The sequence below is a fragment of the Rattus norvegicus genome, chromosome 3 (genome assembly GCF_036323735.1).
Source record: "Rattus norvegicus strain BN/NHsdMcwi chromosome 3, GRCr8, whole genome shotgun sequence".
In the NCBI taxonomy this organism is placed as follows: Eukaryota; Metazoa; Chordata; class Mammalia; order Rodentia; family Muridae; genus Rattus; species Rattus norvegicus.
The window spans coordinates 182,968,797-182,989,418 of record NC_086021.1 but is presented as its reverse complement, the minus strand read 5'-3'; the positions used below and the strand labels follow the sequence as shown (position 1 = coordinate 182,989,418).

Sequence of the window (20,622 nt, the reverse complement as noted above, 5' to 3'; positions counted from 1 at the left end):
CCACCATCCTACTGCATCCACCTCAGAGCTAAAGCAGAGGAGTCGGCTTAAGGGAGCGTGCTGTGTGCGTCGGCTGCCACGGCAGGAGAGAGGAACCCAGTACATGCTTGGGTGGTGTCATCAAGACTAAGAACAAATAGGCCTCAAGAGTTAAGCTGCAACAAGTTCCTGTACTCGAATGTCAGGTCTATCCACATCCAAGGCAGACAGATTCATAGTTCTCCAGCTGAAATCAGCCAGAGAGATGCTCGGCAAATAGGCCAGAGAGCGACACGGGCTGCTCGGCCACGGGAGCCCAGTCAGCCTGACAGATCTACATCCCAGCCAGGTGCCCAGGCTATACAGCCTTGTTTCTTGCACACCTCCACCAGTCCTCACTAGGCCAGCATGGTGCTTTCATCTCACCAACGGAGAGCAGCTAAGGAACTCTAGTACCCAGTCCCACTTAGACTTCAAGACTCACTTGCCCGCATTCAAACAGTAGGGCAGGACTTGGCCTCCAACCAACGTCACCCCCAGGGATGGGGCATAGCGGGCTCTGACAATGCCTATTCAAAGACCCAGCTCAACTGAGAGCAGTGGAGGAGGGAATGCATCTGGTCCTTGGGCAGACACAGTTTGGCAGGCACAGTCTGAAGACCCTCTTGAGAGCTGGAGAGAAGCTCTGCACATGGTGTCCCCTCAAGAGGAAAAAGCAAGCAGATGCGAGGAAACAAACCAAACCCTCCAGGTTCCCCTCCCCCACTTCCTAGCCACGACCACTGAGCCCTGAGAGAGGGGGCGTTACCTTGAGCTGCCTGCTCTCCTCCCGAAGCCTCTGCACCTCCCCCTGCAGCCGCCTGCACTCTTCCATCACCTTCTTTACTTCCGCGTCATCAAGGGGCGATGTGAGGGGCTTGGCGGCCACCGGTGCTTCTGTCTTGGATGCACTTGTAGGCATAATTTTATTTATTTCTACATCATGCTGTTCAGACATAAATGAGAGTGCAAGTGTCACCAACTATGTCAGAAAGGGTTTTAAGCAGAGCTGTCCCTGGCACACAAGACACGAGGCAGCATTTCATCCACACTGGACAATGCCACATTTATTGTTTAAATGGATCGCTTTATCTAATATCTTGATAATCTAAAGCTACCGGGCCCTGGAAATTATGAATAAGGGCAAATAATGAAGGTGGGCTGAGGCTGATTCTTCAAGGAAGAGAAAAGGGGCTGTGCGCACTGCACTATCAAACTCCTGCCACGCAAAAATTAGCATAGAGCACTTGTACAAGCTCAGGGTTATCAGCTGCACATCACCCCTGCAGCAGAGCCCAGCAGCCCAGGCGGGGGATGGGAAGCCCAGACTGCACACACAGGCCACCTACAAGCAGGGCTGAGGGCAACTGATCCGTGTGTCAGACCAGCTGTGCTGAGTGTGTGTTGGGGGTTCACACACTCCTGTTTCCCTGCATAAAAGGGGCCACGGCACCCTCTTGAAGGATGAGCTGGTCAGTGGAAACGGGGACGGGAAGCACTTAGGATGGTCCCTGAGGTTCTGTGCAGCAATCTGAAAATCGGCATCTCGCTCTACCTTGCTCATTTCCCACAGCAGGGAGAGGCCTGGAAGACAGAGCCCAGGCCAAGTCCACTGATAGGGCTAGGGTCAGGATTCATGTCTCCCTGCTTTTAAGTTAACTTCCCTGAAACAGGATGCTATTCTCTCTCCATTCAGAGAACGAAGACGCCAGTAGCTGATTACCGAGTAGAGGAAAACACGACATGGCTCTGACCCCAATCAACAGCATTCTTGGTGCTCATTACGATCAAGGGGAGAAAGGCTGCAGAGCTTGTCCTCTCCCCAGCTCCCGCCATCACTGGCCACAGGGAGAGGGGACAGCCAGGGAAGCAAAGGACAAGGAAGGCTCCCAAAGGGGCAGTGAGCACACGGCAATGTCTGTGAAAAACTGGAGGTACCCTAGGGACAAGAGAGCAGGGTCTGCTTTGTGCCTGACAAGCCACAGTACACAGATGCTGCTCCCCAGTAAAAGTGCCAATCCAGGACAACATGCCCACAGCAGCGGGGCCAAGACAGCCTCTCTCACCTCAAGGCAGACCTGCACTGAAGTGCTGTGTGGAGACAGGAAAAAGGGATGAAGGCTCGGGGGACACTGACAAGGATGCTCTGAGAGCTGACCGCTGCCTGATGATCAAGGCCAAGTGTCCCACTTTGGCCACCCGGGATCCATGACCTTGGGAGCCAACAGGCTGTACTTCTCAAGGGGAAACTGTTTCTGGTAGCTGCTTCCCCCAGGTTGACTTTATAAAGCCTATCTGTTGACTTCAGCTTATTTTTCCTTCATATATTAGAAGGAGGAAAATAATTTGCCAACTTAAATCTTGGTTTCACAGGAGATGGCATGCAAATAAGTATCAGCTTGCAACATTCGATTACTGTTAACTAGAGACATACTTACTGGTTTAGCGTTTTCTGCTGGCAATTCAAACACACATCTAAGTTTTGAATCCATAAGGTCTTCCGGTTTTGCCTCCTTCCACTAAAACAATTTAAATTTAATAATCAGGGTATTATCAAGCTGCTGGAAGAATAATTCTCCTCCTATAACTGACAATTTCAGAAAAATACTCTTAATGAGAAAGCCCTGATGTATATCAAATAAAGAACTTAAGTCTGCTGAGATTTCAATATTTTTAACATGACAAGATTAAATGCACTAGCTCTCCTGAATATTTATCACACTTTGCACACCCTGCAGTCTTGCTGCCTGGCTCCTTAGAGCCTGTCCAAGCTGGCCCATTGCTGCTGCGTGGACAGTACAGGCCCGGGGAGCACAGCTGAACAGGGTCCCCCACCCTCAAAACGCAATTCCAGGTCTCCTTAAGAAAATGCAATCTACATGGCAGGGCGAACGCTACCTAGAGAGCTGGAGGATGAGTATCTCACCCACCTTGGCAGCCGCCAGTGGGGCACATCCATCATCCAGCATCCCACTACTGTGGCAGCTTCAGGATGGCCATGCCCAAGCCACCCCAACCATCGGAGGGGCTTTTCTGGTGTGTGCCCCTCACTGAGTCTCCATTCAGATGTGGAAAGTGGGAATTCAGGAAGGGTGAGAATGACAAGCCAGTAGAGCAGCAAGGTGACAACTCAGAAAATGGAAACACCCATGCTCACCCTCCCAACCATGCATAAAAGCTAGGGTCCCCGTTTGTCTGGCACCAAAGCACTGCCACCTTAGGTGTGGCACAGCAGTCAATGGGACAGCACACCCACACACAGGACCCCTGAGAGCACAGGGGCACTGACACATGTCTGCTGTTCTGTGCAAGGCCCATGATTGTTGAGTCAGAGAGGATCATGAAGGGCCAGCTCTGGGTACTCAATGCTGATTACCATTAGCTCATGTTCTCAGAGACCTGCATAAACCAGCTAAGAGCGGGACAAGCCAGCAGTGACATCACCTGAGTATGGGACACTCTTACCACCAAGCTTGAACCTAAATTTAATGAGGAACTAATCAAAGCCCTCCAAGTCCACTGACCTGGGTCCTGAAGCAGTAACCCCAAGGTGCCGTGGAACAGCCACAGGCCGCTGTGAGTGCTCTGAGAGTGCGGGTGGGTGAGCCTCGAGGCCACTGAAAGCTCTAACTCACTGTGCTGACTGCACAGAGAACTACGTGGAAAACAGTGTCCTCGCCCTGCAGGCCTCAGGGACAGCCATCGTGCTGTTGGCAGGGAGCACATGGAAGCCTACGACAGCCCAGGGAGCAAGTGTTCACACACGGGACATTGAGGCAGAAGTAATCGGGCACTGCTCTCAGTTTCCTGCATGGTGTCAGCTTAAAAGGAACACAGGCTCTCTGAGTAGCAGGACCTGGTGTGGGAGAATCAGCAGTCACCTGCATCCAACTCAGCTCTCACTCAGTGGGGTGTGTCCACAGAGCCCTTCAAAATGTGCTGCCCAAACACTTAAAACAGCCATTAAAGAACAACCCGCGGAGAAGTAAAAGCCCCTTTACCAACCTGCAGCGCCCAGCCCTAATTGCTCAGGTGACGTGTCAGACGTGGGCACACTCTCCTCAAAATCATGTGGGCTGCATTTTTATGCCCAATTCACAGGTGGTCAAAACCTCAAGAAGCATCAACAAAGCCCACTCAAAAGCCCACAGCACTAGCGAGGGCGGGCCTGAGCTACAGGACCGCCAAGCCCCCGCCCTTCCATCTGCACCACTGTGGAAGCCAGACCAAAGCTACGGCCTGTCAACGGTCCACCACTGTGCCTGACACGTGTCCCTTCAGCACACAGCCTAACGCAACACAAATCTGGAAATGAAAGATCAGAGAAAGGCCCGGTCGGCCTTCTGCCAAGGTCTTGCTCCAACTGGATACCTGACTCAACTTCCCTTCCTGCCCCGAGGGAGGCACCGACGAGAACGGCTGCTCTGCTTTCTCACGTTCACAGTAAAGACTGAGGGGAGTGAGACCCCCAACCCCTGCACAGCTTGGAAGCAGATAACTGCTGACACGCTGTCTCTGGGCTGGCCAGATCCTGAGGGCCAGCGCCCAATGTGGGGCAGACATCAGGGCACAGCACCCAGGTCCTTGTCACCTGGAGTAAGTAAGGAGCCACCTTTGGGGAGAACTGCCATTCTAATCCCTCTTCTTCTGGAAAATTGAATACCATAAAATACTGCTTATTTGTAAAAACAAAGGCATCTTAATTTTACCAAAAATAGGGACACTGTTGAACATGTACTCACATGGGGGGTGTGTGCAAATGAAGACAGTTAAAGAACAAAGAAGCAGGCTCTGTTCAGAGACAGACAGAGCAGATGCTTAGTGTGAACAAGACCCAAGCTCCGTCCTCAGCCCAGAGCCAGGAGAACCAAGTGCAAGAGGAAAGCAACACCAGGCAGTGTCGTGGGGAGGAGGGGCATTTAGTGTTAAGCACACCCTGTGGGTGGGAGGGCTGGAGACAGGCTGGAGGCATCCAGTGGAGAGCTCACTCTGCTGGATGCAGGAGAGGGAGGAAAGGGTCCGTGAGAGCAGAGGACTGAAGCAAGTTGAGTTCTTCACTGAGTCAGAAAAGACAGCCATGTAAAATGCTAAAGCTATTCATCAGAGTTAGGAAAGCCGTACAGGGGGACTGGAGTGCACACCTCCCTAACAGCACGGCGCCCGTCAACAGCAGAAAGGCATGCACCCGCCACGGCTGCCCTAGCGGGCTGGAGAGAAGAAGAAGTGTTCGTACTTACTACTGCCTCCATATCGGAAGTGTCGGGCGGAGCAAACATAGACTGAACCATAAACTTGTGTTTACTTTTCTCATTGGGGTCATAATCGAAAGGCTGTAACATCACTGAGAAAGAAAATATTTCATTAGGAAGGTCATAATGTGGTTATCAGAGCCGTTTGTCACGCTGATACTTACACTGTGGAGTAAAGCAGCTTCCCAGTCCTCCCATCTGGACCCTAAGGGAGGCATGAACTGGCAGGGATGTGCAGCCTCCCCACCCAGCCCCTGTTTTGCAGGTCAGCAGCTAAGGCCAGAAAAACTGGGGCCTGTCACAGTCCGACAGCAGGTCAGCAGAAGGAACAGTGGTTGGGTTTGGAACTTGGGTGCCTGATTTCTGATACAAACGTTGTGCACGCCCACACAGCCACCCTAACCTAACTTACAGCTCGTACAGAAGACATAAAATGGGAGAAACACCAAAGGACAATTTTCCTCAAGAAAACATTGCCAAATGATATTTCTGAGAAAGGAAACAGAATAACTCAAATCGTTTCAGGACAGTTCTCCCCTCCTCCCTGCCCCATTTCTCACAAAGCTCATCAAGGTAAGGCTGGAAATGTGATTTTGCCACTAGAACTCTGGATTTCCCACAGCAGGAGAAAAAATGCCAACTCCCGCCCAACCCCCACCCAGAACCCAGAGAAAGCTCACCCCAGGTACCACACCCTGTGCGGAGGGAAGGAGTCTTGTATTCTGATTCACTTCCTTGGACCTATTTCCCTGATGACCTAGGCCGGGCCCTGTTTGTTACAGGAGGGCTGTTTGCAACGTACTCTCTTTGCTGCACAGCTTTAATAAGCCTTGCTCCTAGCGACCTTCCCTGGAACCTAAGTTTACGATCAGGGGAAGCCTCAGAGAGAGAGAGAGAGAGAGAGAGAGAGAGAGAGAGAGAGAGAGAGAGAGAGAGAGAGAGAGAGAGAGAGACTTGTATCTCCAGACCAGAAACAAGGCTTCTGACCCTCAGCACCACCCCTAAGAGGCAGGCACTGCTGAGGGAGAAGTGCTATTATTCTGCTGTTTTTCTGATTTAAAAAAACAAAAACAAAAACACAAACAAAAAGCCTGAACTATCACCTGTTTTCCTCAGTTCACAAGCGCGCCCACACTCAAACCCACAGGTCAGCTTCAGAATCCTGCTCTCCATGCATCAAAGGATGTCAGGCTGCCCTCTGCGGTCTGCCCCACGAGAGGTTCTGGCCTCCTAGATAGGAAGCCAAAGGCTATGAGGGCCTCCTGCCTGGCTGACTTTGGGGTGACATTCCCACACTGTGGGTCCAATCTACCTGTAGTTGGTAGTCCACACCTTTAATACAGCACTCTGGAGGCAGAGGCAGGTGGATTCTCAATTTGAGGCCAGCTTGATCTATGTAGCACACGCAAAGCCTTGGTCAACCCTAGGGCTGACAAAAAAAAGAAGAAACAAAACAAAGAAAATACTTCTTGTACGTCACAGAGCTGTCTAAAGATGCTATTAACTTCCTGTCTGGGAGACACACCCACCTCGACAGCAATGCCGCAGGCTGAATGAAGCAGACACGAGAAGCGGCCTATTAAGACGTCAGATTTGCAGAAGCTGTCAACAACGCCAGCCCTCCAATTTCTTGAGAATAGCTATTTTCATAAAAGTATTACTACTAACATGTAATTGATGGATTGTAATCTTTAAAGAAATTAGTCATTTTGAAATTTCTAATATAATAAATATCACCACAGCTTACAAAGACCTACACTCTTTGGGGTCTTCAACTGTCAGTAACCCAAAAAGTTCAAAGACTACAGAGGAGCATGGCTGCCACATACACTGCCTTCCTGGCCCTCTCTAGAGGGAATCCAGCTGACTAGTGCCTTTCTATAGGCCATCTAAAGAGAAAGGAACTGTCTGTGTCATGCTTGAGGCACAAGCCAGTGCCGCAGATGGGCCCTGTGCTCCTGAGCAAGCACACACCTCAAGGCCACTGCAGCTTTGCCTTCAGCCATCACTACCCACTCCTGGCCTACAGCATCCTACCTGCTCAGCCCCACAGCGGAGGGCCCAGAGAACCACCTGATGGCAGGGACACAGAGGAAGGTCTAGTGGAGACCGACCACACTTACTGAGTCAGCACACACTGATGTTTAGGGTGCACGTGAGGCTAACCAGAGAACCTCGGCCAGGAATGGGAACCGGGGCCTCTGCAGTGCTCTTCTAGAAAACTCTGGGCACGAGGTGGGGACGTGCCCCTTCTCCACTACAGACACAGAAGAGAAGCAGCTGCCTGCCTTCCACTGGCTTCCTTTGTGTGTACAACACTCTAAGACCCTTGGTACACCTAGGGCCCATCCCCGACTTCACAGAGCCCTTCACGGATACCGCCACCGCACACCGCCAAGTTCCTGGTCTTCAGCTGCCACCATCTCCTGTCAAGCTCAGTCTCAGCGGAGACTTTATGAGAACATGAAGGAATAAATGTTGGTCAGCGCTAGCTCGTTGCAAATTGTGGCACAAATTATGTACTTTTTCCATGACAGGCTATAAAAGAGCTTCCCATTAACTTAATTTATTTCATTTAAATACCAGAGACACTGATGATAAAAACCCTAAGTGAATCGTCCCTCCTTTCAGAGCGCATCTGCTGACAGAACATTAAAAGAGGCCTGTTACCAGGAGACAACCTGGGCTCAGGCACCCCTCACCCACACTGTGCTCAGGACACGGTCTGCTGCATTAGGCACGGAGGTGGGACCCTTGTGAAGAACCTTCAGGGTCACGAAGATGTGGATCGATCACACCAGACTTCCCTCAAAAGAGAAAAACCAGGCCACTTAAAACCTATGCTGGCTTAGAAAACGACTACCCGATTAAACTAACCGCAACATAAAGGCTGTTCCGGGAGCAGCCGGGCAGCCACGGGCATTTTCATGTACACCACGGTGATCAGGCAAGTAAGCAAGTGCCGTCTAAAGAGCTCCACATTCAGTCCTGGTCTCAAATGGAGACTCAAGAACCCCCACGCGCGATAAGCCACGGCCAACCTAGTCCCACTCGCCCATGCTCGTCTTCCCCACCAAGGCTCTGCAGACCCCAGAAGACACCCCACAGCCTCCACGGCACTCGACGACAACTCCCTGTAACAGCTGCTACTGACCAAGCAGAAGACAGCCACCCTAGCTGCTCTCGCCCTCGGGGCCTCCCCCACCTTTCACAGCTCACAGGTCAGAGCATGATCTGCCTACTCCATGCATTTGCAGCAACGCTGGGACCACTGCCCTCTTTAAACAACAGAAGACGACCGTGAGCTTCTTACAGCTAGGGTGATCATCGTGGCTGGTGGACTGCGAGCCTGAGACAACTGGGTAGACATTGCAGTTGACCCCGAGCTCTCGCACGAGTAAATTAATTATTTCCTTCAGGGGCCACCGTGACTACTTGCCTGGGCCTCTACTACTCAAACCGAGCAGATACATAATTAACTTCCCCCAGTTATAAGAACGCTGCTGCGTTACCTGTGTTCTCTGTGGGCCTCTGTGGCTCATGTGCCCAGCTCAAGTAACAAACACCTGGCTGCCTCTCCGTCTGTTTGTGCATGGACCACAGTGCAGCCCTCAGCCTTTCTTCAGGATCAACAGAAGGGAGACGTGCAACAGGCTGTGTGCCCACAGCAAGGCCACTCGCCCTTCCTCACAAAGGCTTGTACTATGCTGGATGTTTCTCACGTAACTAACCGCAGAACACAGCCTGGCCTCTCTTCCTGTGCCCCATCAAGTGTTAGCTGATGTCAGGGAGACCTGTGAGCCCAACCTCTGAGAACTGCCACTGAGACCCGTGTGCCCTGAAGCAGGGGAAGTGCCTGTGCCGGCTTTCTGAGTGCTGGTGGGTGGGACCCTCGCAACTACCTCCTCCTCTCCCTTCCTTCTGCAATGAGCTGCCAGTGACGTTACAAACGGGAGGACAGGACTGCAAGGGGAGCCGAAGGCACCACTTACAGAGACAGACAGGGACTTTCAGCACTTCTGCTGCACCAAATTTTATCGACTATAGTCCCCGCTCACCCTGCAAAGCCAAAAGGTACCTTTTAGCTAAGTATCTCCTGACCAGTCTTCTAGGGCAGGCCCTTAGGTCACATTCATAAAAAGATGGGAACGGTCTTCCTAAGAAGCCTACATCCCACAGCAAGATCTGAAAGGCTGTAAGCACAATTAAGATGAGTTTTTGTTGGTAAAATAGTTTAAACGGTAATCTAATCTGGTGAAAAGATTAGAGACTGATCTCACTCAACTGATCTATCTGGGGCAGTGAGGAGCTCATGGAGACTATCCAGTCAACATCCACTTACTCATCAGAGCCTTCCAAAGCAAGGAGCAGATCCAAGGAAGGGCACTGCTCTTGGAAGTCCCCACGGTAGCCCCTCTGTCCACACTGGAAGACAAATGCCAGGCTTCTTTGTCAGCAGGTTAAGTACACTTGTACCCTGAGGCTCAACACCTGAACGCTGCAGCCCACAGCTGCCTGGTCCAGTGCCAGGGAACAGTAACGTGCACCCAGGCCAGAGCCGTTGTAAACGGATTAATTATCAATTACAATACTACCACTTACGTTAACTGACCAGTGTCTCCATCCCACGGGCTGCTGATACTCACCCTATCCTCAGCACGACATTGGAAGAACTTACTATCTAAATATAATTAGAGTCCTGAAGGGATTGTCAGGAACCAGAGTGCCCCCTCTGCTCCGAATTCCACTTCAAAACACAGGCTCAGATACTGGGAGACCTACGTTTGGCTTTAATCCACCTTTGATGGCAGGGCACACTGAGTAAAGTGAACCGTTTGTGGATACTTGGTGTCTTTAATGACTGCCCGGGTCCTGTGGACACTCTGCATGTGTAATGCATTTGGCACAGGGACAGTCAGTGAGCACAACTGAACTGCAAATGAAAGCTCACCACTTCGTGGGATTAGAATTCACAGAGGTTATACAAATACTAAACTTAATGCCATATTACAGGAAGCCTAAGTATTTTTGATGGGCCCATAATTCTCCCTCTTCACCTGCTGTGCGTGCAAGCCAACATGGTTTGGAATATTAATGGAGAAGTCCCTTATTATTAAACTGCATCATTAAAAACAAGACCCGCCATGGCTAACAGCCTTCTATGAAGACATCTTCAGAAATTGCACGCCTTAAAAAAATATTTCCCTACCATACGGTTTGAAAGCTACTTAGTTCTGTAAAGCTAGAGGGCTGCCCCAGACCCCCAGGAGTGATGAAAGCAGAGGCTCGCCCCTCCTCATGTCCTCTGGGAAGTCTCCTTTCTCCCTGCAGGTTCATCTCCACATGTCTGTGCTGCCACGGTGCAGAGCCACGGTGCAGGCCCAGCTCGGCACTTGCTGTCCTCTGAAGGAAGCAGCACAGGTCAGAGGCTGAGCTGCTGAAGTGTGACTTAGGCCCCCAGCGTCAGGTTCACTGGGAAGGTAAGCAAAGCACTGCACGGTGTGGTGGGGAACCCTACCCAGGCCTGCACAGCCACGATGCAGTGCAAAAGACAATGCCTTTCAAGGGCCAGCCCCACCCCCTACTCCAGCCCCTCACTCCCACCTCCTCACTCCTGCTCTTTCCCTTCCTCCCCCAGCCTCTTATAGGAGTGATTTATAGCCTCATCTAATAGCTAGCACCTCCCAGGGGTCTTCAGAAATGCAGGGACACACTAGCCCTGTCCTTTCCAGGTATCCTGTGACACTGCAGGTTCTAAGCAGAACCATGCAAATGCAGTTCAAGTTCATTTGATGGTCAACATTTTGTAAATTACATGTGACAATTTACTCATACACACACCTGCTTTAGGTCACAGAGGCCACACATGTAAAAATGCATAGAATTCCTTTGCTTTTTTTAAGGCAATGCAAACAGTACACAGCTTGTTCCCACTCAGGACTGGCTGGCTTTGTGCATGTACAGTGGCAACAGCAGAGTGTGCACAGGCGATCACTCACACTTAGGTTTCCTAACGGCTCCGAGAGCCGTAAGTGGGAGTGAGCATACTGAGGACGGTGTTCTCCTGTGTACCTGTCCTCTTCGGGGACTCTGGCTCACCATGTTGTCACCCCCATAGTGGCATTCCTCAAGGAACAGGCCTGGACAGACACAGTGCTTCCCAACCTGACATGTACACGTGTAAAGTGTGACATTTGTACACCCAAGACTGAACGGGCTGTACCACTCTCCTGGTCCCACTAGACCACCACCAACAGACAGGGCCTCCACAGCAATTCTTCCCACGTGCCTTCCCACCTCAGCAGGGGAAAGCTACAAAAACATTCTTTATTCAGTCATTCCTCCTGTCTCCACGACCCTGTGATGCACTGCACTTCAGACTCATTCTCAGGCAGCCAACCCCTGACTGGCGAGGCAGCAGCACAGAACCACAAAAGAATATCTGCCTCTAACGCAAATGGCTGATGGTCACATGATAAAGACCATGTGACAGGGAAGGAGCACGTCCATACTGGCTCTTTATTTTCTAATCTGCAGAGGGAAGACTCAACACAAAAGCTGCCTTCGACAAGGAGCCACTGATCAGTCAGAACACTCCTGTGGCAGGAAAGGACTTGATCCTAATGAAAGATACACAAATGCACACACAGGCAGACACACACATGCACACACACTGGCACTCAGGCACACACACATGCACACATACTCAAGCCACATATCATCTGTAACATTCATGAGAAGGCACACCTACACTACACAACTACCTGCTCAGATTATTTTATTCAGATAACCAGGCTGCCTGATTCATATGAAAATTGGTGATTTTCATCTGCTAATAAACTCAAATTTTCTGAAATGTGTAAACAATAGAGACTGGCAGATGGTGGTTAAAGAAAGAAGGCGGCTTAGACAGCTCAACACAAGGCCCTCTGGCCCCACACAAAGGGGGTCAGGGTATAAGAATCCAGCTGCCCTCATCTCAGCAAAAATCTTACGGCACTCAGAGGAATCAGCTACTGCATCCTGACCACTCCCTATTCCCAGCAGGCCAGACCCAGAGTACAGGCTGTCACACACCACTCCGTGATTGAAAATGGACACAAAATAGGTGGGACAATGTGTCCTGCACAGCGTACAACAAGGGGCCCGGCAGTAGGAGCTCTTCTACAGGACTGGCTACCAGCTAACTGCTCCTGACCTAAAATCTGACTCACGAGTCCAGGCCCGGCCTTGCAGACTCAGAGAGAAGCACACAGGGGGAGCTGGGGCAGGTGCTCCATAATGAGAGGCACCAACAGAGGCGAGGAGTCAGAGTCTGAGATAATGAAACACCTTGTATCTTTCCAAAGAGGTGAATCATTTTCTTTTAGGTGTCAAATGAATCCAAATGTATCCAATCAAACTCCACCGTGGAAAGACGCAGACAGGCACTCGCTTCAAACAAGAAGTGGCCTCTAATGATGCCGAAGCCAGGGACACTGAGTCATCAGTGTCTAAAGGACACGCACTCCCCCACAGCTCCTCTGAGCATTACTCACCAGTTCTAATGAGCTACAAGTCCACCAGTTTCTAGATACATGCAAACCCTAATGTCTCTCAGACTTCCTTAGTTCTCAATCGCATGTCTTAATCTGGATTTAGCAGCATCTTTTCAGCAGTGCAGCCTTGGAAAAATGTATGCAGCCTCCTAGAGAGGGGGGCGTCAGCACAAACAGGGCCCACGGCTTGCCTGGCACCTTTGCAGCCCTACCTCCTCAGCTTTCAGGGGGCAAAGTAGACCCCCAGTTACTAGATGGCATGAGCAACATCAGAAAGCATTTAGTATTAAGAAAACAATGCTATCAGCATTCCCCACAAAGCAGACTTGTTATTCAGTCCCTCTGATTTGTCGAGGTGCAAACTTAGTTCCAAAGGAACGAAGGCCCTGCTCTCCAGCCAGATCTACAGCCGCCACTTAATTCTGCACTGGCTACTAAGGTACAGAGGCCTGGAGACATGAATTACGGAAAGTCAGAGGTGATCAGGTACCCAGTGTGGTACCCGAGGTGAGACAGGACAGGAGGAGAGAAATCTGTAGCTTCCTGGACTACCCTGGACTACCCATTCTGACCAGGCTCGATGGCTCTGGGGCTTCTGGACCCCACCCATGACCTCTCGGTTTGGGACTTACCAGACACATTGAGAGAGGCCCCGGCATCAATGACCCCACTGTTGGGCCGCACGCAGTACCTGCGCGGCGCTGTGGTCTTCACTTTGAAACACACGTTCCGGTCTGTCGGGTTGCCCAGCTTTAGGTTGGTAGTGACAACATCAGTGAAGGGACCTACGTGGAGAGACAGAAAATGGTTGGTGTCCTGTGAGGAAAGTAGGAGCTCAGGAAGACAGGAGACCTCTGAGAAGTGAAAGGACCTAGACACAATGAATCCTACAACAGTCACTCATGATCAACACTTGCTTCCACAGAACCACAGTGGAATCCGGCAGAAACTGTACAAAGGACCAGGCATGGATCCCCAGTGACTATGAAGGGCAGAGTGTCAGGTGTCAGGTAGACTCTGGGAGGATGCGATTCTGTAGACAGGAAAACTCCTACCAGTGTGTCTGCAAGGGCAGCCGACTTCATTCAGAGCCCTGCTAGCAGCTCTAAGCACCAAGGTACCCAAGAAGCCTGGAGCCACGTTCCGTGCCCCATGGAGTCTCGTTCCATGGCCCTGGGCTGTTTCATCACTATTATGTATTCATTTCCTGCTTTATTAGATTTTTTTAATTAAAAAGTAAAAACATGCTTCTTAAAACAAACAGTGAAAGATGTATAAAGAGAAGTTAATAAGATTTCCCTTGTGCCTGAGGTAACTAATATTAACCATGTGGAGCTTGTCTAACCAGCTAGACTTAGTAGCAATGCACAAGGGTACACACCACACAACTGTCTCACATCCACTCATCTACACCGGAGCAAGTGGACATCTAATCACTGAGCCTCTTAGGAGTCAACTGGGGAAAGGTGAACTGCAAGACCGCTTTCTCTCATCATGTGTGCATGCGTGTGTACGCTGACGACTGTGTGTAGCTATGGAGCTAACCCGGGGACCTGTGCACAGACCCAGTCTCTGAGCTACATGCCCAGGCCCACACCACTTCATGTTCACCTACTGTCAACAGGAGTGGCCCACCTTTGTTTCCGATAGGCAGGCTTTCCCCTCCCCTCCGCCTTCAGAGCTACAAGCAAGCAGGGGAGGGGGACTCTGTTTCCGTGGTTACAAAGAATATCTACAGCTCACCTGTCACATCTCAGAAGACCCAACAGACACTCGATGGTGTGTTCTAAATGCTTGCAGTGAGTGACTCTCGGCTGCCGAGGGCAGGATTATCCTTTGTCCATCTGAGCCCCCAGCCCTGTGTCTGGACTCAGTAAAGGTCTCCAGACACTTGCACCAAGAAAAAAAAAGCCACTCACCAGTCATTTCTAGAAAAATGAGTGCCTCAGGCAGGCTTCCTCTGAGGTACTCAGAGTATGAAATATCCACTGAATTAAAGCTTAGCTTAAACACAAATGGTGGCTGAGGGGAAGGAAGCCCATGGCACCCAGTAGAGCTCCAGGGAAGCACTGAGTGGTCCACACAGAACAGATGTGCACACCGGGGACAATGAGCGTAAGACAATCCCCACGTTTGCCAATGCACAATCTTATCCGTAAGGACCCCAGACAGTCTGTGCCTGCAACCTCACTGTGCCAAACACGAGCACTCCCAACATGGCTGCTCAGCTTGGCTCCTTCGCACAGTGGTCACTAGTCATACATACAACCTCGAAATGGAAGCCTGGTGCCATCTCCATGCAGGAACTGGGGGTAGGGGCAACTCGGTGATAGGTACCTGCTACTCCACCCTCCCTACTGGGCCTGTGGCTGCCTCTCTCTGCCCGCAGGGATGCACGCATGCACTGCAGGACATGTGGTAAGATGGCCACATCACCCAGCATTGGGCAATCATTTATCCAGAAGCTCTTCTCATACCAGGGACAGCACTGTGGACATTTGAACACCTGGAGGGGGTCTCCTCCAGCTACCTATCTTTCAAGAAGCCTGGCTCTGGTCCTCTAGGAACCAGGCTGAGGCCAGGAGAGAGGACTTCCTGAAGGATCCAGAATGTAGCTGCATCTAGAACTGATTCCACTGCAAACCAACCCCTCCCCCAGCTGGGAAAGCATGGGAGACAGCTAGACTGTGGCCAAAGGGTTTGCAGCCACAGGGAGGGAGTGCTAGATGCTGGAGGCAACAAGTTCTTGGCCTCCAGAGAGAAATGAGACACTGGGCGATGAGATTGTCCAGGGGCGCCTGGGGTAGCAGCTCTCGGGAATTCTACCCTATCCCACCTACACTGCATGTAGGCTGACTCATGGCAAGATGGAAAGGCTGATACCCCTTTACTTAAGGTGGGGATCACTTCAGTAAGCACAGGCTATAAAAAGAGAGCTAAAAACAGCTCTGCTTTCCTAGGGCCAAAGAAAGTGGTAAGCCCTGCAGGCCTGCATGGGTACAACTTGCAAGCTTGTATTTCATAAAACACACCAAAGCCTGCCCTGCAAGTGTGGACTTTCAGGCAGCCAGGGAGTTCTGAGGAGAGAAAGTCACTCATGAAAGGGCCCGTTGCCAGCATCAATAGGTCTATGGCAAAAGGGCCAGGCACAGTGGGTCATGCCTATCTTCCTGCATTTGGGAAGGTGGAAGCAGGAACAGAAGTTGAAGATCATCTTTTGTAACACGGCAAATTCTAAGTCAATCTACAATACAAAGATAAGCCCCATCTGAAAAAAAAAAAAAAAGAAGAAAAGAAGAAGAAAAATATACAGAACGGCCGCTGAGCTTCAAGAGTATGGACGGACACACTGTCAGATCAGATATATAACATACCCACCGTGGCATACAGACATCTCACCATGGAGAAGATAGGACACTTACTATGCCCACCAGTGTCCAGTGTCTCCCCTTCTGCTCCTTTTCTGGGGTGGGGAGTCCAGTTGTAGACTTCCCCATCTTCTGGGATTCTACAATCATAAGCTAGACTCCACTGACTGCGCACACTGTGGTGAGTTACCCAGGCTGCCTATTATGGCAATATAAATGGTATTTCAATTTACATGAATCACATAAAAGATGGCCTAAATTATTAAAAGACACACAATATTGGTAACAGTGAGTGGGATAAAATAAGCTGTATTTCTTCCCTAGCATCCCGCCTTGGGTCTGGGCACTAATTTGTAGAACTCTGGAGGGAGCCATGCTGGAAATATATGCGGTGCAGACATCACTGGTAGAACAGCAAAGTCTCACGGGTAAAAAAATCAAGGCATTTTGCAAAAACAGGCCAATCCTCTTCGCCCCACTCTGGGCAATTTACTTCAAGAATTTTATTGAAAATAAATTCGATTTGAGTAATTACAGGAGATAAACCATGTTAGTGCTTGCCTTTCCCCTACTAATGAATTAGAACACACAAAAACCTCAATAAAAATGATGGGAGGCTTATGAGCATCGTTCAGATTTTTCCCAGTCACTTTCGTTTCATAAAACTGCCATTTCCATTAAAGCGTTATGTAAAAGATGGGATTTTATCCCACAAACATGCATATTTATCACCAATGAACTTAAGCATTGCTTATGAAATACAGTCAATTTTACAAATGAAATCTTCAAAAGTTGTTTTTTTTTTTCTTTTAAGAGATTGGAAGAAATGATTTGTGTCTCCAGAGTGGGAACACATCACATCCTTTAATTACTCTCTTCTTCTATGTCCTCTGTCCCTTGATCCAGATGTCTGGGTGAAATTAGAAACTCCACATCTCCCAGCAAGAATGAGTGCAGAGAAGCAACCCCAACCTGGAGTCGATTCCCAGTGTGTTTAACATTCTCTCCTTCTATGTAACAGCTGAATGGATTCCTTCTTCCCCTGTTACAGCTGGGTGCACCTGCACTCATTTATTACGGTGGATAAAGATGCTCATAAAACAGCATAACTAACAGAATATAAACTCCTCCACTCGTTCTTGGAGGGCTTAGATCCAGGAAAGCAAGGTCTAAACCACCTGTACCCTCCCGAGGCCCTGTGGCTTGCCTCTCTGTCTTTTTTAAATTACTTAAGAAAGATCCAAACTCCACCTGAAAGCACAGATCACAGACCCAAAGAAATGAGTATGTTTGTAACAGGAGACAGGTAGGGCGAGTCTTGTGTCTCAGATCACAGGATGCAAACTCAGACTTAAAGCACTATCTTGAAGTTCAAGGGAGAAGGCTCCAAGTGCTGAAGTTCTCTCCAGAGACAGTGAGATTCAAGGCTGAGGCAAAGGACTGTGAGTTCAAAGTCAGCCTGAGCCACACAATGCACACCAGGAAATTCTAGGCTACAGAGTAAGGTCCTAACTCAAACAGAGCAAAATGAGATGAGAAGGCTGGATGAATTTACCAACCAGAAAATATCCAGGTGATACCTGAGTGTTTCCCCGAGCTTTACAAGGTCTGAACACTTTTGGTGACTGTTGCCCAGAGAGCATCATTAATACAGAACTCCTCCTGTGAAGAAATCCAAACACCAACTTCACAAGACAGCAATGTGAGAGAAAGTTCACGGTTTGCATCTACACAGGCCACAGTGAGAAGTCCACAGGGGCTTGGGCCCTGCCTGGGCCTTTCTCATCTGCAGACTTAATCCTGTGACTTAAGACTCTGTGTTGTGGTTAAGACCACATGCTGGAAGAGGAAAAGACTTTATTTTTAACACAGCAATTCTATTCTACTAGTACATAAAGATGAACTTTTCTAATATAGCTGGATATGATGGCTCCCTTTTCAATCCCAGCTCTCAGGAGGCAGAGGCAGGAAGATCTCTGTGAGGGAGTTCAAGTTCAGCCTGGTCTACACAGCAAGTTCTGCCACCCAAGGCTACATAGTGACACCCTGTTTCACAATGAATACATAAATGAATCCTAAGTAAGACTCCAGGAAGGAAATAGGAAAGGAAATCCAAATGACTTGGCTGACTTCAGGAAGAGAATCAGTAATGAGCTGGACATCATGAGAATTCGAAGCCTGTGGGCTAGGCAGGGTTCTGAAGAAGGGGAGCCTAACACCCAAGAAGCCCCTGGGCCTGTCCCCAACACTGAAAAAAGACACAGAAACAAAAGTAGAGACATCTGTCCTGCTGAGGAGTACTGCCGACAAGATGCAAGGACAAGAGCCAGGAGGGCTGAGTGTAAAAGACGCACCCAACGAAGGGTCATCTGCTGAGCACATGGGGAACTCCTGAAACTCAACAGCAAGCAAGCATGCCGCCTGGTTTAAGTGACAAGAGAACTTCAGGCTGCATAAAGACGGACAGAGGGGAGGGCTCAGAAAAACACAACAAGGTGTCAACACGTCTTCCTGGTGTGGCTAAAGTCCAATGCCAAGCACCAAATGTGAGGAGGACTCCAGGGCATAAGACTTCCATTAGCACTTCGGGGAACATGGTCTATGCAGCCACTTTGAGAGACAGGTATTTTTTTCTCTTTCTTTTTGTGGTTCAATTCAGTCTTGAACTGAGGGCCTTGCACATGCTAGACCAGGGCTCTAACTCTGGGCTGTACTCTCAGTCCAGCTGGGTGCCATTCTTCTCCCTGGTATTCCCATACTGTACATGAAGGTTTAACAGCCTTACCAGAACAATGTCCACCACAGAGGCAAAACAAAGAAAGTCCTTCAGAAGGAAAATATGATAAACTATGGAATATCCAGGTGCAGATAATATTTACTATACTACTACTACTACTACTACTACTACTACTACTACTACTACTACTACTACTATGAGGAGGGGGGGGAGGAAGAGGAAGAAGAACAGGAAGGGGAAGAAGAGAAGTGATAAATCCAAGGAAAGGCAGGGCAGACCTAAACTCATTTTCTAAGTGACAGTCACTGTGCGGCATTCTGGCACGAATGTAACTATAGAGAAGACAGGTCCTGGGCAGACAGTGAGCACATACCAGCCGCCAGCAGGCCCCAGGGTAGACAACGAACTTCAGTGGGCAGCTGCACTGCTGGGAGCTCCCTTTTCTGCAGTCTCCCACGAGCCACCATTGTCTACAGAAAAGTCATATTTTATAAGAGACGGCATAGCACGTGCATCCGCGTGTCCAGTCCCAGTCAGCACGAGGATTCTGAATTCAAATGCACAGACACAGGTGCCCAGGGAAGAGTCGCCCACCATCTGTTTGGCCTCTCCTCCTCTTCTAGAGCTCATGAAATCCTAATTTATGAATATGCATCTTTTCTGTGTAATTTATCTCCTGGTGTGTTTTCAAGCCTTTGAAATTCTCACTGCATGTACTACCACACAAGTTACACACCAACCTGACATGTAACATACAGGGTCTCAGCCTTCTAGACAGAAGCTTAAGTTATTAGCCTGGCTGCAGCTCAAGATGGCACAAAAGGCTGCATCAGTTTCTTCTCCTACAAATACTTCCCTCTCCATGACCCTTCAAACAATAAGCGGCCACGATCACTTCAACCCTACAGAGAGCCTTCAGGCAGAAGTAAAGACTTGTGATGGATGCTACTGGGACAATAAAATGGTCCTTGAGGTCTCAATACCATAGACTTTGTACATGGGAAAATAGATTAAAATTGGGAGACATGGGCCTTCTAAAGTCAAATCTGCTACTGACATTTATCCTGCCATAGCCTGTTTTCACTGGATACCAAGCCCTGCCTGCTGCTCTCCCTACCTGACTGCAGTGCTTGTATTTGTTCCACTAGAATGGAAACCCCAATTGCATGATTCTGCCTCTTGCTCACACTGGTGGTCAGCACCTACAACAGTTCCAGGAGCATCACAGCAGCTCAGCAAGGCTGCAAGAGGAGGGTCAGGCCGAGGACCCCCAAGGCTGCAAGAGGAGGCCCAGGCAGAGGACACCAAGGCTGCAAGAGAAGGGCCAGGCCGAGGACCCCAAGGCTGCAAGAGGAGGGCCAGGCAGAGGACGCCAAGGCTGCAAGAGGAGGGCCAGGCAGAGGACCCCAAGGCTGCAAGAGGAGGGCCAGGCAGAGGACGCCAAGGCTGCAAGAGAAGGCCCAGGCCGAGGACCCCAAGGCTGCAAGAGGAGGCCCAGGCCGAGGACCCCAAGGCTGCAAGAGGAGGGCCAGGCCGAGGACCCCCAAGGCTGCAAGAGGAGGCCCAGGCTGAGGACCCCCAAGGCTGCAAGAGGAGGCCCAGGCCGAGGACCCCAAGGCTGCAAGAGGAGGGCCAGGCCGAGGACTTCAAGGCTGCAAGAGGAGAACCAGGCCGAGGACTTCAAGGCTGCAAGAGGAGGGCCAGGCAGAGGA

General features: G+C 50.0%; 1 protein-coding gene across 2 annotated transcripts in view; it reads right to left on the bottom strand.

Annotated features, from left to right (window-relative positions):
* The window catches only part of Vapb (VAMP associated protein B and C), a 42,772-nt gene that overhangs the window by 7,600 nt on the left and 14,550 nt on the right, over window positions 1-20,622 (bottom strand). For both annotated transcript variants that reach the window (NM_021847.4, XM_006235706.5), the window contains exons 2-5: window positions 13,438-13,590; window positions 5,256-5,359; window positions 2,457-2,537; window positions 788-964 (exon numbers count right to left, since the gene is read on the bottom strand). In NM_021847.4, the coding sequence (NP_068619.1) occupies window positions 788-964; window positions 2,457-2,537; window positions 5,256-5,359; window positions 13,438-13,590 (515 nt within the window). The remainder of the gene's footprint in view (window positions 1-787; window positions 965-2,456; window positions 2,538-5,255; window positions 5,360-13,437; window positions 13,591-20,622) is intronic.